Genomic DNA, 17,105 nt, shown 5'->3' with positions numbered 1-17,105 from the left:
TCTGTTGCTTTTACTTCACAGACCATTTGCATAATGGTTTATTGCAAGGAACAGTAACACAGCAGATCAAAGCATGGGACTACCTGCAGTCACTGTGGAAAGAGAGGTCCATGTGAAACCACATCTGCCTACACATCCTGGTTACCATCATTCCTTCTCAATACTGGGACAAGCAGTTTTTCTATGCTGATGTCCATAGCCTATTTATCCTCAATAAGGGTTTAATCCTCTGCTGAGCAAACAACAGGAGCTGGTGTAAGAGGGGAATAGCCAACGTGATGAAAAGCTGCGTTGCTTTTGTGTAGTTATACAAGAAAATACAAAAAATGTAACCGGTAGAGAGATCACACACACAAGAGTTTTTTTTAGGGTATGAATCTGCCTTCAAATTTGTAACTACAGGAAGTCCCAAAGCCTTAAGTATTGTTTTGACCAGCAGATACTGGTATTCACTTCTTAGGACTTAGTGAGGATTATGCACACATTTCTTGCGTGCTTCAAAAACAGCAAATTAAACATAAAATGACTTGCTACATCCCGTGGAAATCAGATTATGCATCAAAATGAAGCTGTAGAAGCAGCTGAACCTCCCTCTCACATGGCAGCTTGTGAATACAGCATTTTAAAACCCAGCACAAGAATAAATTCGTGTCACACAAAGAGTCACCAAAACAATTTTATTTCCAGTGTTTAAGTGGGTGTGCACACAGGCATGATACAGGTTTGGATTCATTAGGTCTTCATGCAGAATTATATTCTCAATAAAAGAAACCAGTTCCATCCAGTATCCACTATCTACACGCCTATGTTACAACATTTATATCAAATCTGGTATCTGAAGAAAAGATACACATGTATTATGTACATTTAAGTTACTTATTTTACAGAAAGATTAAAAATTCAAGTCACATAAAACTCAAAATCTGTATTAAAATTGGAAATATAAAACTCCAATATTTACTGGAATGCCTAAGGAATGGAAGCTCTGTAGCCACCTGTGTTAACATTTGTAAAATGTAATGAAACTCGTTAACAGTAAAACGCATTCATTTGTTTGTAATAAGTTTCTCTAATTTAACAATATGGCACCCTAACAAACCAAATGAATTTATGATGAGGCACTTGTTAGTGACTAAACCAAAAGAACGATTTTTCTGCATACTAATGCCAGGCCAACTCTCAGTCAGAAAACCATGTATACACTACACAGCGCGTTGCATCAGATGCTTTGTTCAACATTTGTATGCAGCCATCAAATATACTTTTTCTTAAAATATATATATATGTATATATATACACTTTGACTTTAGTGTTCTTCTGGCTGTGGTAATGCACCGTGAAGACGTTCCACAGAGCATATCGATGAAACCAGCCCAAATGAAGGCTGCATAACAACAACAGTACAGGAAAATATATATATATATGTACACACACACACATACACACAGTTACTGGGAAGCGTAACATTAAGTTAATGAATTGCTGTCGTGGACATATCTCCCCATTTCAAAGATACTGGTAGAATCGAGATCTAACCACTTGGGTCCCAGACAGTTTATGAGGATGGGCGTCAACTGCTGGGCTGAAGTTGTTTTTGTTCATATTCTGATAACTTTCACCATTTACCTGGTCTGGTGGCTGAAATGGTCCCAAAGGTGGTGTTCTGTTAATCGAAGTCAAGCTGCTGGAGGAACTGCCTTCATCTGCTTGCATCTCTGCAGATAACGGCAGATCTACCTTTGATACATCTGCTAAGCTAGTGTTCTCGAGCCTGGGCTTTCCAGTTTCACCCGTATTAAGGTCAGTTGTGCTAGTGCGTAAACGTTCTCGTGCAAGCCAGTCTGAGATTGAGAGGTCCTGGGCTGGACATTTTGGCTTCAACCGATTCACAGCTGAAAGCTCAGATTCCCTTTCTCTGCTCTGACTTGCCTCTTGAGCTTTCCAAGCATTCAGGACACTTATTTCAGCAAAATCCCTCTGTCCTCCAAGCGTATGCCTTCGCCTGATGTTTTTTCTCTTTGCGGTCTCTGCAGAATTAGTTTTTTGATTCCCAACTCCGAACATGTCATCTGCAGATGACTTGAGCCGCAGCTTTAACCTATCTGTAATTTTGAGTCTCCAGGTAGGTTCCTGTTTGTCAGTCTCGCTTCTGGCCGACGTAGCTAAACTGCTCGTTGATCTTCCTTTTTTCATTATGTCAAACATTTTGGTCACAGTAGGCAAGTCCTTCTCACTCTTCGCATCGCCTGACCCCTCGCTGTCTGTTTTGTGCCGTGCAGACTTCCTCCTAGACAGTGTGTCACATTCAATGAGCTTGTGTGAGCTAAAAAGTCTGCGACTCTCTAACTTTGGTGTTGAACTCCCCTCGGTACAACTTACTTCGCTTTCTTCAGAGTTCCTCCGACTGGTCTTTACCACTTCTGGCACCTTCCCCTTGGACAACCTGTCAGCAGCAGCACTGGTGGCAAAGACAGGGAAGTCACTTTCGCTGTCTGTCTCCATCGGACGGCCTTCACTGATCAATTCGCTTCTTTCGTCATCAGCATCTTCTCCCTTGCTTTCTGTCACTGACTGCACCTCAGGGCTCAGCATGCTGGCATCCAAGCCGGTTATATACATGGTGGATGAAGTAGTTGAATAATCGGAGGTGATGGAACTGACATCAGCTGCTAAAAACTCACCGTGTTTAATTTCAGGGCTGGCTACCTTTTTGCATGAATACCTGTGCTGGGAAGCCTGGGAGGAAGTGCTAAGCATAGTGCCAGAATCAGACACTGTCTCTTCAACCTGGGAAGAAGATTGTGAAATAGGTAATTTAGGGTTGCTCTTCTGCGTGGTTTGCCGACTGCTGAGATTTGGTGATTTTGCACGTTTTTCATGGTAAGGCAGTGAAGGTTCCTCTGGCAGGATACTTTCTTTCTTCAATGACTTCTTTTCGTCCTTCACAACATTCACATCTTTTTTACTGCTGTTCTCTTTCTCCTTCAGGACAAACATCCTCTGTTTTCTTCCTGCATCTCTTTCCTTTTCATATTCCCCTTTAGCTGTGTCCTCTTTTGCTGTGTCGCCACGAGTTTGTTCTGCAAGCTCCTTCTTGAAAAACACATTATCCAACTCATCTTCTGAGCTGCTCGGTTGTGGTTTCTCTTTTGTTTTTTTCCGCTTGCGACTAGCTGCTGCAAAAATGGAGGACACAAGCAGTTCCTTGCTATACTGATCCTTTCCAGAACCCCAAGAACCCTGTTAATAAACAATAAAAAAAGGAAAAAAGGACATAATTAAAAATCATAAGAAGTCTCACGCTAATGAATGCTTCTTTAAAAACATCTCCTGAGCTTCAGAGCAGAAAGCTGGTCTTTATTCAGGAAACATTCTTTATTCAGGAACTACTTCCATGCTGTTTCTGTAGTCTGTAAGACATTGCCCAAATAGTCGATTTTCATCCAAGAATTATACTTGTTGAAGTAGAATTCAACTTCACAAAGTGGAGTTTTTTGTGTACAGCTACTTAGTTTTTGACTGACTGATAAAGCAGGCCCCATTTAAGCAAGACAGCTTTTTCGAGACTGTTTTGTAACAGTAATTGCTTCACAAATGACGTCCCAAGAGTGTTGTTTCAGCCTCTCCTTTCAAGAAGTCTCACCTATGTGAGAAGGCTAATTTCTTCAACTATTTTTCAGTTATTTTTCACCTTTCAGGTTCTGAGCTTTAAAACCAGATCAATTCAGTAGCAGCAATACAATGAAAGCTATACAAAACTGAAATATAGGTGCAAGTACAGAAAATTAACAGTTATTTACTTAAGTTAACATTTATTTTAAGAAGAAACTTATTTAAGTTTCTTCTTGCCCTCCAAGGAATCTGCACTTAGAATCACTCATAAACAAAAAAAAAAAGGGACGAGCCGAATTATTCTGTTTTGTAAAATTCATTAAAAACTGTTTCCACCACACTGGCACCACTGCTACTGCCACCTCAAAGCCGAATACCTTTCCTGCTTACTGCTTCCTTCCTACCTTTACAAAAGTGGCCAGCCTGGGGAAAAACCACCCTGTCTTTGCTGACTGGTGCAGTTTGCACACTACAGACATTCAAAAATAGATAAACAGCAGTGATATCAACTGATAAGGGCAGCTGCTTACATCAGGGGACCTTTAACATAGCAGCACTGAAATCTGACATCTGTGCCAAGGACTCAACAAGAACAGCTGAGATGTCAGCTACCTAAATGTCCACATTCAGAAGTCTGGCCTCTCCCTCTGACCTGAGGAAAGGAAGACTCACACCAGCAGTGAAGGAGTTATACTTAAAAAGTTTCTGAAATCCCAATCACCACTTCAGAGGGAGAGATGTTGAGGGAAGAGCTATCATCGTGGGAACAGTTTTAACGAAAGAACAACAAAACCACTGGGACTTCATTACTGAAAGGACCATCTATTGATTCCAGGTACCTTGTTAGAGAATATGTTGCTGCTTTCTTGTGAGCATTACCACTTAAATCAAAGAAACCTACATATATCTGCATATAAGCAATTTCATAAAGTAATCATCATAAAGTAATCAAATACCTAGCAGATTTCAGAAGCTTATCATTACATCATTTCACAGAGTGATTTACCTTAGATTTTGCTGAGTCACTAGTAGCTGAATCTGTGGAAAAATTAAAAACAATTCTGCTCAGTTCTGTGCAGTTTTCTTTTTTGTTGTTGCTACAGACAATGCTGGACTTATGGAAAAAGACAAGCACAGAACGAAATGTGAAGCAAATAAAACCAGAACAGAGTGAATAGTCAGAGCTCACAAAGATGCAAGCTGCACCACAGAAAGCCACCGCCATGAAAGGATGCTGTGAATTGTAGGCAGAACCAGCTCAATGATAGGAATGGCAAAGGAGCCCTGTTCTTCTAAATAAAAAAACAGAAATACTAATGTTTATTCAATGTTTTAAGTACACAGCCCCTGCAAAATCGCAGCTGAGACACCTTTTCAGGATTGTACTGCGTACTCTCCTGAGATTCAGGATACACAAAGCAGAATTGAATGTCTTAGCACTGTTGGCTGCTCTAGGTACAAATCGTGGTTTGTGCAGTCGTATTCTTTTTGTGAGACTTGAATTTTTAAAGGAATTAAGTCATATTTTGTGTGTAGAACCCCAATTATATCTCTCTTCACCTGTAACTAGGTATAGGTAAAATTTCAGTTTTACATCAGCTAGATTTCAGCAGATACCTGTTTTATGCTGTTCTATAAGAAGCGCTATTATGAAATGAAAAATGGACACCATAGTTTCACTGTCTCGCAAAACCCAAGATTGTACAATTACAAAGGGGGTAGGAAGGGGCTAGCGCAATGACTAAAAAAATATGAACTTGGATGCGATCCAGCGTTAGGGACTTTCTCCCTCAGAAGAAAGAGCTGAGCCCCCTGCCACACCCCTTTTTGACACATGGCTAATGCTTTATGACTAGAAAGACTGGTAGACCATACCATGCTATTTCTCCTCAGGGTCTGCTTCAGAGATAACAAGAAACAGCAGAAAAACTTTTAAAAAGTAGCATTGATCTGTTTAAAATACTCTTCAACGAAAATTTACAGCACAGATCAACTTTTTGTTTTTGTTTTTTTTCCATTTACAAGAAACGGGGGTTTCTGCAGACAAGGCAGCTACAGTGTGGGCAACAGTCCTCCTTCTTCCTACAGTTCCAGCTGTCCACCAGTGACATCACAGAATCCACTAAAGACATCACCGTGTGATAGACGCCTCCCACTTCGCCTGTTACAACATCCGTATAAAGTGACTGCTTCAGTAAGTGCTGAGCAACCCTTTGAAAACTGAAACAAAAGCTAGAGACGAAGGGAGAACATTTGTGGGATACAACATGCTGGGTTAGTGCAATAGTAAAGTGAAGGGAGGGGGGGAAAAAAGTCACCAAAAAAGAGCCTGCAATGCTTGTCCTTAGCCACACAAGAGGATGGCATTCATAAACAGAAGGAAATCAGCTTTAGTATCGACATACTACAACATATTTATTAAAGTGTCCACCAATTGACAAGAAAATGTAACTCATTTTTTTGCATTCCTAATGAGCAATATTAGAACACCACTGGAGATCAGTTTTTTTCTGCCATCACAACAAACCACTTTACAGCAGCGTATCTGCTTCACCTCACGATGATGATTGCATGGGTTACTGTGAATAAATAAAATAGTATGTGCAAGCCTCATCTTTTAATGATTATACCCCTGTTAGATAACAAAGTTTTCTAACGTATCATGCATGATTACCAACAATTCAGATCTTTAAAAAGTGTTAATGATCTTTAAGAAAAGAGAAAAACAATTGATTAGTAAAAGAAAATAGAAAGAGAGAGTTACAGTGAGTTTACAGAGTAGGTTATCTAGCCTATGGACTAACGCTGTCCGGGCAAGAGTTACCTGATACGTCTCCAGGAGATACTCCCGTTCTTCCAATGTTGGTGAGTAAATGATCTATGTTTGGCACTGGCTGAGATTCTACAGTGTTTTCCTCCTGAACTGTTGTCTATAGTTAATAAACAAAGATCTCTTCATCATCGTTTCACAAATAGGTCATTATGATTCAACAGCATTTAGAAAATTGCATTAGTCACCTGAGGACACGCTTTCCTCATGTGTTCTTATTTTCCCTTTTTTTTTTTGTTTGTTTTGTTTTTAAACAAATGCATAGCTTTTTCTTTTAAATAAATTTATTACTGTAAGGGCTGGAGAGCTAAAAAGGTGCTTCTGAAGAGCAAACCATACAGTGATGCAATAAGAAATATACAGGCATTCTAGAGAGAGCAGAAGCAGATTCTAAACTAAGGCAATTAAAACGCAAATATTTATGCCACAATACTTACAAGGGGCTCTTCAGCATCATCTTCTGTGAAAAACCAGTCATGCTACAATTTAAAATAAATAAGGTGAAAACCCCACAAGAAACACAAAACCCAAATGTGGAACAATCAAACAAGGACATTTCTAAAAATGATATCCTGGAGTTCAAAGGACAAATACCAGACCCAAAGTGGCCCAATAAAAGAAAGCCGCTCTGCGTACGATCTTACTTTTTACAAAATGAAATGCATCCACTTACTTTTTGGATGAGTGTTTCTACAATTTTATACTGGTCTGGCATGTGCGTCACCATGTGTGTCATGTTATCATCCGATGTCCTCACGAGTGTTGGACCAAATACTATTGCCAGGTTTCTTGGTTCCATCTAAGAAATTAAGTATTTCCATACATTATATATTTATAAAGGAGAAAATACAGTAACATGGACTAAGTATATTAACACAACATTAATAATATTTGAGAACCATTTTAGCCAAGGACAAGAAATATTTTTCTTTAAAAAACACATTACTGTTAACAGTAACATTACAGTTAAGATGTTACACTACACAAAAAGTTTTCTATCTGTGTAGACGAAATGAAGATGTCCAAAACTTCTGCAATTCACAATTCAACCTTCATTAATCCATCACAAGCGAATAGCTCCACAAGCCCAGAAAATTCAAGAAGAATCTGTAGAGAGGAGACTGTTTTGATTCAAAACACTGATATTTTTTTTTAATAAAAGGGAAGAAAAAAATTAAAAGACATTGGTAGTTCCCTGCTTTTTTTTTTTTTCCCGTGAAAAAATATTTACATGACACACAAAAAGGTTAGCTAGTAATCAAATAGCATATTATGCTTGCTGACAAAGAGCTCATTCAATTAACATTTACTTTTGAGGAGGTGGCAGCGACCAACGCTATAGACCCAACATCTACTCATGAGACAGACTCAGACATATCCCAGTTGTAACATTAATCATCCACTTTCTTTTACTTTTGAAGTTACATTTCTGACAAATAATTCCACAAATGCAGAAGCAGAATGCTGATCTATTTTTGCTTACTTCTCTGACTCGCTGTTCTGACACAGAAGAAAATAAATACGAGGCGAGGTCTCTGTTCTTCAAGAAGGAAACCACAAAAAGAATGACCCAAGTCCCTAATGCTCACTTTGACTTAAACTGGCTTTTGGCATGTCATATAATTAAAATACAAACCTCATTCATCTAGCCTTACATATTCTATAGTATTAACATTATTTAAACAGTATTTACATACTACACTGAAAACATGTTTGCTTTAGGCTTTGCTCTTAATGACACTTGCTATAATTTCCTTATAATGACAACTATAATTATACTAAAGGTTGTGTATATGTGTATGTTTGTGTGTATCTACATAAATACAGATATATCCGAATTTAACTAGCTGGTATTCGTTGCAGAACTGATCTGGGAACCCACCAAATTTATTTGAATCGTGACATTTTCTGATCTTTTAAAAGATTTCACGTTGGCCATGAGTTCATCTACTTTGCATCCATCTCACTATTTTTTCCTGTATCCCTGCACACTGGTAGCCAATAACAAGGCACCATGGCACCTGCCCTGAGGTAAGCATCCATAAACACACCCATATTTACGTTCTTTACGTTCCGCTACCCGTCCCTGAAAAAAAGGGGATACTATTATTTACATTTACAGTAGAACCGTAGCATGCACGGAAGCAGCTCTACCCCGTCCAAGATGTAGATGACTTTATGATTGATAATGATTTTAATTAAAAGATCACTACCATTTATGTCTTTTGTTTTTTTCTTAAAACCATCCAAAGCATCTACAAGGTCAAACACTTGAGTTATTACAGCAAGTCCTAGACTTAAGTGTCCTTTTAGCAATTCCTAGTCTTAGGACACTTTAGGACAGCCCTAGTCCTGGACATTTAGGTGTCCAGGAACCTAAGCTTCACACAAAGCTGATGCAGCCTAGCCTTTGTCAACAGGGTTCATTCAGATCATGGACATTCACTTAAGTTTTACCCAAACTTTCTACTCTGACATATTCCAAAATCTTACAGAAGTAAGGACTTATGTTGTATTTTGTGGGAGTTTGCACAGTAAAAAGAAGAGCAATTTTTTTTTAAAGAAGGGTGCTACTGGACACCTACTTTCATTTTACCTTCAATGGCAATTATGCATTCCTCTAGGCTTTACATCGAGAGTCTGCAGCATATTAATTGAAAATGTTTGTTTAAACTAGTTGAATCCCCAACCAGACACATACACTCACTGGTGTCTAAATGGATTACATGAAATTTACAGACATGGAATATATTTAGTATGTAAGCAGTTATTCCCACAAGAATTAACATCAGTTTGAATAAATTTAATTCATGCTAAACATAAATATTTTCAAGGAGTCCTTAGTGTAATCCAAAAATGTTCTCACTCAATACTGCTAAGGCCTTAATGTTACCTACAATAATAAGTTATGGTCTTAATCAGCAGAAAAAATCCCGAGAGAAACTGCTTCATGAATGTAACACAACAAAGTACATTATACTTTTGTTTCTGGTACCTTGTTCTTTTCAGAGTTCTCTGCTACTGTCTTGAGGTGTGCAGAAAGAAACTTGAGAGTCTCATAATGATGTTCAGGTAGATCATGAATCTGAAACAAACAATCACTATTCAGAACATTAAACATTTAATGCTAATGTTGTAGTATACCTACAACACACCTGATTTCAGCTTACCAGTCTCTTCAGTGTTTTCAGACGTTCAACAGGATCTTCTTTTCTATTGGCATCTATAAAATCTGCATATTTGTCTGTTAAAAAAGCAGAAATTAATCACATACGTATTACCTTTGGAAGTCATAAATTAGCCCACTACACTGCATATAATATAGTAATATAGATGAGAGTGGAGAGAAAAAGCAGTTTTCATAGAATATAGGAACAGTAACATTGAAAATTTTACTCTATTTTGTTTCAAATTAAAATCTAAGTTTTTAGTGGTTTTGTATTTGTTGTTGTTTGTTTATTTCGTAACTCTTAGTGAAAAAGATACTATGTCCCAACTCTAAGAACTGGTATTATCTAATATTTAGTGAGGACTGGAAACACCATATTTGGGCAGGTGATTTTCCTAAGGCAAGGCTCATCCCCTGCAACGCCAGGTGTGCTGAGCCCTGCAGTTTTCCCAAATTTGGGAAACATGACTGCATAATTTGTTGTGGAAGGGGACTGCATCTGCACCCTCCCCTGAAAAGAGTTTTTTTTTTGGTTTTTTTTTGGTTGTTTGACTTTGGTTTAAACTCAGATATGAAAAAAATACGGTTTAAGAAATTGTATTCTCTGAAGTCATATTCTGCCTTTGCTCTGTTTGTTAATATTTCTAGTGGAACTTTAAAGAAGTAACATTAAGAATCTGGTTATTTCCTCCAAATCACAGTTAACGCCCAAAACTTGGTTTTCTTCCCTCTCTTAATCCTTCCAGAAACAGTAAAAGAAAAAAAAGGTTATAGAACAAAAAAATGAAGATCCGATTTTTTTTAGCCTGCCAGAGTGAATATTAAAATGGATACACTGAGGTATTTTGGCACAATATTTGAACACCATTTGTAATTTCTTCATAATTAGAGAAACTCTATTTACAGCTGTCATTTTTCATTTATATGATCACTGTGACTCCCTGTTCCTTAAGGCAAAAGGAGAGCAATTACTACAGAGCTGAGATGATTCCAGCAGATTCTCTCTCAAACCACCTAAAAGTTTTAAGACAACCATTCAACTGTATCTCCTAAAGACAAAATCATAAGATAAACAACTCACCGTTGGTAAAAAGGGGTTCTGGGAGCTTTCTGAAGAAGGATTTCAGCAAACTGCTTATCACGTTCAAGTCTCGCCATTTCTAAACATGTAGAAGGAAAGGACAGACATGCTTTATATTTCTATAATCATAACACAGCCAGAAGTTTTCAGGAGTTCAAAGTGGAAATACTGTGATCGAAGACTTACATCATCATGAACATCTATGTCAGTCATTCCTTTGTTGAGCTCCTCTTGCATACTTGAGATGGCAGCATTATTTCCAGGAACTCTGTAAATACCTGTGTACTCCAGGCCCCTTTCTTCAACCAGTTTGCAGCATATATCAACGATCAGAGGAATATACTGAAGGGAAAAAAAAAGTTTTATATAAATTTTTAAAGTACACATAAAGTACTTTAAAAATCACAGTAGAAAAAAAAAACGTCCTTTCATACTTTGTTGGTATGAGCTGGGGGACAGTCATCTAGTCTGACTCCAAATGTTCCTACAGCAGATGGCTTCTTTTCAAATGTCTTCCTCATAATGCTTGGAATGCCTTTTCTCCACGTCCCCTTGTCTTTTGGTGGGCTTGTCTCATCTTTTTCTTGATAGTAGTAACACACACAAGGAAATAAAGAAAAATATGAAAAATAAGTCACAAAAGCTACTGTGAATACAGGAAACATTTGTAAAGATAAAGTAACCATTCTTGTGTGTATTTTTTGTTTTGTTTTTAACCCCTTTTCTTCCTGGCCACATTTGCAAACAACTGGCTAAACATTAGTCTATCTTGAACATACCTTCTCCTCCTCTTCTGTGATTCAAAAAATACATTTGAATATACCCACACTCAGAAAAGCAAGTAGGTAAATGACAAGGTGGTATTTCATCATTCTAAAACTAAATGCGTATGAATTACATTAGAAAAATTAAAACCTACAACATTTACTCAAGGAAGATTAAGTCTCTACTGAGCAACAGCGCAACACAAAATTGGTATTAAGTTGTACAGCCACACTAACATTTTACATTGTGCAGACCTACTTTCAGTTAATTACTATGTTGCAGTCACTCCTAAATCATTCCAAACAGGACTCGAACACTTATTTATCCAAAATCACATTAAACATTCAGTTGCTCTGTTTACCTCCACTATACAATTCACGTAACAAATTACAATTCCCATTCATCCTGTACTGCAAGACCTCTAATACAACAAACACTGCTTCCTTCTTATTCAACTATTTCTGGAAATGTTCTTTCAGTAAATGTAAAATTCACTTAACACCTGCAATTTAGGTTACATAATCTGCAGCACACAGAATGAGCAAGGGAGAGTTTGTTGGTAAGCTAAAACAGAATTCACTCACAATTTAAATTCAACATTGAATTGTTCAGAAGTAGCTGATGAAAAGAGATCATTTCGGGAAGTTGCCTAAATTTGTGTGCAACACCCTTAAAGCAGTCTGATCAGACACCGTGAATCTACATGTTCTTTGAAAAAGATTTAGCTTGTGACATTTGACAAAGTTCATTCATGAACTCAAGTTTGCAGTGCCAGGCTTTAAGATTCTAGTATTTCAGAACTCAGCAGGTATTAATTTTGTTCTGGGAAAAATACAATAATTGAACTTCTGTACTTTAAACACAAATACAAAACAAAAATACACCTTCTTCTCTAGTTCAACAGCATATTTAAAATATGAATGCAGGGAAGAAATAAACCACAAACAAAGCCTTCCTGAGGATTGCAATGAAAAAACTTTAGGGATCTGAGTAAACCTGAGGTACATCTAACATAACATCTAGACAACAGAGTTCAAGAAATGAGTTTCTCCAAGCTGCAGCTATAAGCACTAGTAAATATTTCGTTTGCATATGTATATTCTTGACTTGGAAGAACCTAAATAAATTACCTCAACAGTTTCATACTGGGGCGATAAGGAACTAAAGAAACGAAAAAAAAACAAACAACAAACCTTTAGTTAGAAGCTTCCTTTCTGACTCATCCTTCGGAGAATGTGGACTCTGGGTTCTCTGTTCTGCTTTAGTTCCAAGCAGAGTTTGTCTGATACTTAGACTCTGACGAGGTGTTTTGGGAGATGGCTCTGTTTTGCTGCTCGAGGAACTGAAGCATGATATGTTACTTCAGTAAAAAGAAGCTAAATAACAAGCATACAAAAACTAGTGGCAGCATATAATTTACCTACCTCATCATCGTACTGTATTCTTTAATCCTTCGACTAATTAAGTCTCTGCTAGTGACACCAGTATCCTATAAAATGAATTGAGATTTACTTTACAAATCTTACAAAATACAATAGTTTTTATTTCCAGAATACAATTACATCTTCCCATCAACAGATCACATATGAAAAATTAACATTTCAGTACAGCTAAAAATCTAGCGGGCAGTCCTTGGTAACAGTAAGTACAGAACACTTTAAAAACACAAGGAAAATTAAAGTGTGTAATGAAAATACACTAAAGATTATTTTGGGACAGATACTGGTATGTTATGTGTAATAGAATATGTTTGCCTTGCATTTAGCATTAACATATAACTCATAGTAACAACTACATATAAAGAAACGAACATCTTTCAAAGTTTCCTTTTTCAATTACTGAGAAACTCATCATACCGTGCCACTGCACACACTACAAGCTTGAAGATGAAACAGACTAGCTCTGTACTACAATTACCTTTTGAAAAATTAGGGATTTTTGACAGATCAGTTTAATACAAAGTTCATCTGCAGTCAAATCTGAAATTATACTAATTCATTTATTTCAAAAGTCTGTTCTCTGATTATCAATTATCAGGCTTTTTTTCTTTAAATTCAGTATACTTCACTGCCTCACCTTTTAAGTTTTCCTGCTTGCTCCTGCACATATTTTGATCAATTAATTGCAAATGACTTCTTTTGTTGAAGTACTAAAAATGATTGTATTTTCTTTTAATCAATTAGAAGACAAGAATGATTACCTCATCGTTTAAGTTGCTGTTGTCTTGTATTGCTTTAATCCACGCTAACATATTATCTCTGTCCTCAGCTTGAAACAGATACTCGCAGTCTGACGTGGTGAGTCTAAATACATTTTTCCTCTTGGTTTCACAGTATGAGATGTCTATCAAACAAGCATTGATGCTTATAGGTTGTTCTTCTTCAGATGGGGTCATTTGTTCCTTTTTATCCTTGTACAAATAAAGTGAATGACCTCGAAGAACAACATACAATTGTTTCCACGGCCGAATGCTCCCACCAACTCGCTGAAAAATATATAGTAAGCAAGTTTGGTTATTTGTTATAATGAATGTTTCTGCATTAACAAACTACTTCTAAAAAGTTTTAAAAAGGAAGAATAACCTTCTATACCATCCTTAAGGATGACTTGTGGAAAGCCTACCCAAAAGTGGGACTCACTAACTGCTCTGTGTTAGAGGACAGAATTGCTCAGTAGCCCGCTCTCCCTGATCACCCATTAAGTGTGTTTTCATATGACAGCAGCAAAACAGAGAACGTGAAAAATTTTACAGAGGCATTAAAACAAATAGAGCAAAAAATATTTAGTGGATTCTTGCCCAAGTCTTTTAAACGTTATTCAAGTCAGACTCGTATTTACGTAACACTGCAATTCCAGATTCCTACTTTTCTTTAAGTGTTAGCCCATACACGTGCAGGAGGTTAATCTGAACTCAGCTCCGCAACATTGATGAAAATCAGAGCTTTTTTATTGTTAAGAAATAGAAAACAAACAAACAAACAAAAAAAAACAACACTACATTTACCAAGGGACTGATTCTTTCTACTTAATTAGTTGTTAGAAATGAGTTTACTTCACAGATGCTCTGAAATACAAAATTAAGCCATTTCAGAATGCAGCCCCTAACGAAGCAGAGGAATTCACTATTTCACTAACAAATGGGTCTAAAGATTTCTTTAGCCTCACATCCCAGAAACATTAGTGAAAAATGCATAACCAGAAAGCTTCCAAGTTTTTTACCTCATTTTTCCACCAGGTTAATATTTATGCTAGGTTTAAAAAGAGTAAGTGACAGGTACCTTTCCTTTGTCTGTAACAAGCTGACGAAAATGAAGCCATCCTTCCTTGGAGGCATCACCAAAGACCTCTGAAGAAGAATCTTTTCGGGAACCAGAGTCTTCTGAAGATTTCTGACTGTCTGGGACCTACAGAGAACATCACAGAAGGAACCTCACAGTGTACTTCTAAATACATTTCTCTGTGATCTCTACATGCAAGATCATGCCTGGTAGTGTTCAAGAGGTATTTGGATAATGCCCTTAATAACGTACTCTAACTTTTGGTTGGCCCTGAAGTGGTCTCGCAGTTGAACTCAATCTTCGTAGGTCCTCTCCAACTGCACTATTCTATTCCACTGCTCACTTTAAAAACTGACACCATATTCAGCAAAAAGCCTATAAGAATATCCCTCTCAGAAAATATGATTTCTAATGGCTCCATAGAACAATACAACAACAGTGACCTTACACATCCCAGGGATACTTTGGGACACGCTGAGGGAGTCATAGACTCTCATTAGCAAACTTTTGCAGAAGTACATCATAGAAATGCTTCATTTACTGAGGCCGAGATAAATGAAAATCAAGCACCATGTGGGGCGCCAACAAAACAACAGACCACGTTTACTTATGTGATGCATATAGCACCAATGGAGGAAATATCATTACTCATGTCTGCTTAATACATCACTTTTTACAGGTTAAGTGTATAATTCATACAACCTGCCACAGTAATATTTATAATTTTTTAGAGTTGTTACATGCATGTACTTACCTTGATCCCCTTTAAACTAGACACGTGTTTAATGGATCTGTTGGAAAAAAAACAGATGTTAAAGTGAGATTTTGCACACTTCAAAAATATTTTCAACTTAACTGACATTTTTCATGAACTTACGATTTTTCCTCTTCTCTGTAGTCATCCAATCCTTCATCATATGACTTTGATCTCTCCGGTTTTGTGGTAGGCTGGCTATCTAGGACACTAGGCCTGATGGATTCTATAAACAAGCAGAAATTTTTGAGTATGTAGGAATGTGAATCACATTTCTGTAATTGATTTCAAGCAATAAAGAGATTACAATTTTCACACCTGATCTCCAGAGTGTAAAAGGAAAAAAGGAGCATAGAAAGAAAATCAAATCACCACTCACCATGATCATGAGAAAGCTGTCGCCGAATTAAAGGGATTGGAGATGTGGGACTGGAAGGAACAGTTGTTATAGCAGGTGCTTGAGAAGCAGATGCAGAAATAACAGCAGAAGCAGGAATGTGTGCAATATCATGGTCAATACTAGGACTAGTCGGTTCATCTACAAAGGTAATATTTAATAAATTAACATATTAAATGCATGAACCAAATGCTCAAACTAAATAGCTGCCTGAACTTGTCATTACTGGAATATCAGATTAAGTACCTCAAATTAAGTCTTTCATACAAACATCAAGAATCCAGTCAACATATGCTGTTAAATGCCTTTCTTTTTTTTTTTTTTTAAATAAACCCTTAATTAAGTTTGTTAATTATACATTAGAGATAAGGGCAAAGAGCATCATACCTGATCATAGATTTTACTGTGAGACAATGAAATAGGACTTTTGTGCTAAGCTCTTATAATATGATTTTCAAGTAGTTTTTGCTTGTATGCATGTGTGTGAGGAACACACCTGTTACATCAATAGGTCTAAACTCAGCAGACAGCTAAATATGATTTCCTACAATAAAATACGGGCATTCCAACTACCAGCAGCTATTTGGTTTCAAGGAGTGTTCAAATAATAAAGCCAAGATCCAAATCAACAAAAAACATTTGAAACAGATATCTAGCACCCAGAAAACCAATCCCCCACCCCCCACATATTCAACAAGTATTGTTGAACAACACATATATAAATAAGTATTCAAATTTTAAAAAGATGGCACCACTACATACCAATTATTTCTTCCACTAACTGTTCATACAAACGATCGCACGCCGCACATGCCCAGCACCTCACAGTCTCAACAGTCACAAGGGTCATCATGAAAGAGTCCAAAAAGCTTTACGTATTTCTACTATTTAACATGTTTCTGGCAAGATGGAAGAAGCTGAAAGACGTGTTTTCAACCATTCTGAGCAAAGACTCGTAACATCTTCTAGCACACATCAGGAGTACGAGAAAAATAATTGTACTTCATCCTCCGGCAGAAGACAGGGTGGAGAAAAGCAAGTCACGAGCAGGGGCTGGACTGCACTGCCATGATGAGTATGAATGTACCCTAGGTGCTAAGAATTGTGATATGCAGTGCTTCTGAAAAGCCCATTGAAACCAATGAACACTCACAAACAGAGGTTTATTCTTTCCTTTGTGCAAACACAACTGCGTAAGCGGCATTGTGCTTTTCTAACA

At 37.2% G+C, this 17,105-nt stretch overlaps 2 protein-coding genes across 6 annotated transcripts in view; one reads left to right on the top strand and one right to left on the bottom strand.

The window, feature by feature from the left end:
* The window catches only part of KIAA1217 (KIAA1217 ortholog), a 370,126-nt gene extending 364,357 nt beyond the window's left edge, over positions 1-5,769 (top strand). Inside the window, exon 20 of one of the 2 annotated variants that reach the window (XR_011093736.1) lies at positions 5,638-5,654. Coding sequence is in view for 1 of the 2 variants with exons in the window: in XM_068673717.1 (XP_068529818.1) it covers positions 5,638-5,754 (117 nt within the window). In the remaining variant the exon portion in view is untranslated. Of the gene's footprint in view, positions 1-5,637 lie in introns of both variants that reach the window. The other variant, XM_068673717.1, reaches the window with a different exon arrangement.
* The window catches only part of ARHGAP21 (Rho GTPase activating protein 21), a 118,276-nt gene continuing 101,834 nt past the window's right edge, over positions 664-17,105 (bottom strand). For 3 of the 4 annotated variants that reach the window (XM_068673706.1, XM_068673705.1, XM_068673707.1), the window contains 17 exons: positions 15,869-16,027; positions 15,613-15,715; positions 15,490-15,526; positions 14,736-14,861; positions 13,658-13,942; positions 12,882-12,946; positions 12,651-12,799; positions 11,127-11,275; positions 10,879-11,034; positions 10,693-10,771; positions 9,613-9,686; positions 9,438-9,527; positions 7,116-7,241; positions 6,880-6,921; positions 6,437-6,542; positions 4,619-4,650; positions 664-3,240 (listed from right to left, as the gene is read on the bottom strand). In XM_068673706.1, coding sequence (XP_068529807.1) covers positions 1,507-3,240; positions 4,619-4,650; positions 6,437-6,542; positions 6,880-6,921; positions 7,116-7,241; positions 9,438-9,527; positions 9,613-9,686; positions 10,693-10,771; positions 10,879-11,034; positions 11,127-11,275; positions 12,651-12,799; positions 12,882-12,946; positions 13,658-13,942; positions 14,736-14,861; positions 15,490-15,526; positions 15,613-15,715; positions 15,869-16,027 — 3,512 coding nt within the window. In that variant the 3' untranslated portion in view covers positions 664-1,506. The remainder of the gene's footprint in view (positions 3,241-4,618; positions 4,651-6,436; positions 6,543-6,879; positions 6,922-7,115; positions 7,242-9,437; positions 9,528-9,612; positions 9,687-10,692; positions 10,772-10,878; positions 11,035-11,126; positions 11,276-12,650; positions 12,800-12,881; positions 12,947-13,657; positions 13,943-14,735; positions 14,862-15,489; positions 15,527-15,612; positions 15,716-15,868; positions 16,028-17,105) is intronic. The other variant, XM_068673708.1, reaches the window with a different exon arrangement.

Source organism: Anas acuta, chromosome 2 (assembly GCF_963932015.1).
Source record: "Anas acuta chromosome 2, bAnaAcu1.1, whole genome shotgun sequence".
Classification (NCBI taxonomy): domain Eukaryota; kingdom Metazoa; phylum Chordata; class Aves; order Anseriformes; family Anatidae; genus Anas; species Anas acuta.
The sequence above is the reverse complement of the archived record's forward strand: the minus strand, read 5'-3'. Positions and strand labels throughout refer to the sequence as shown.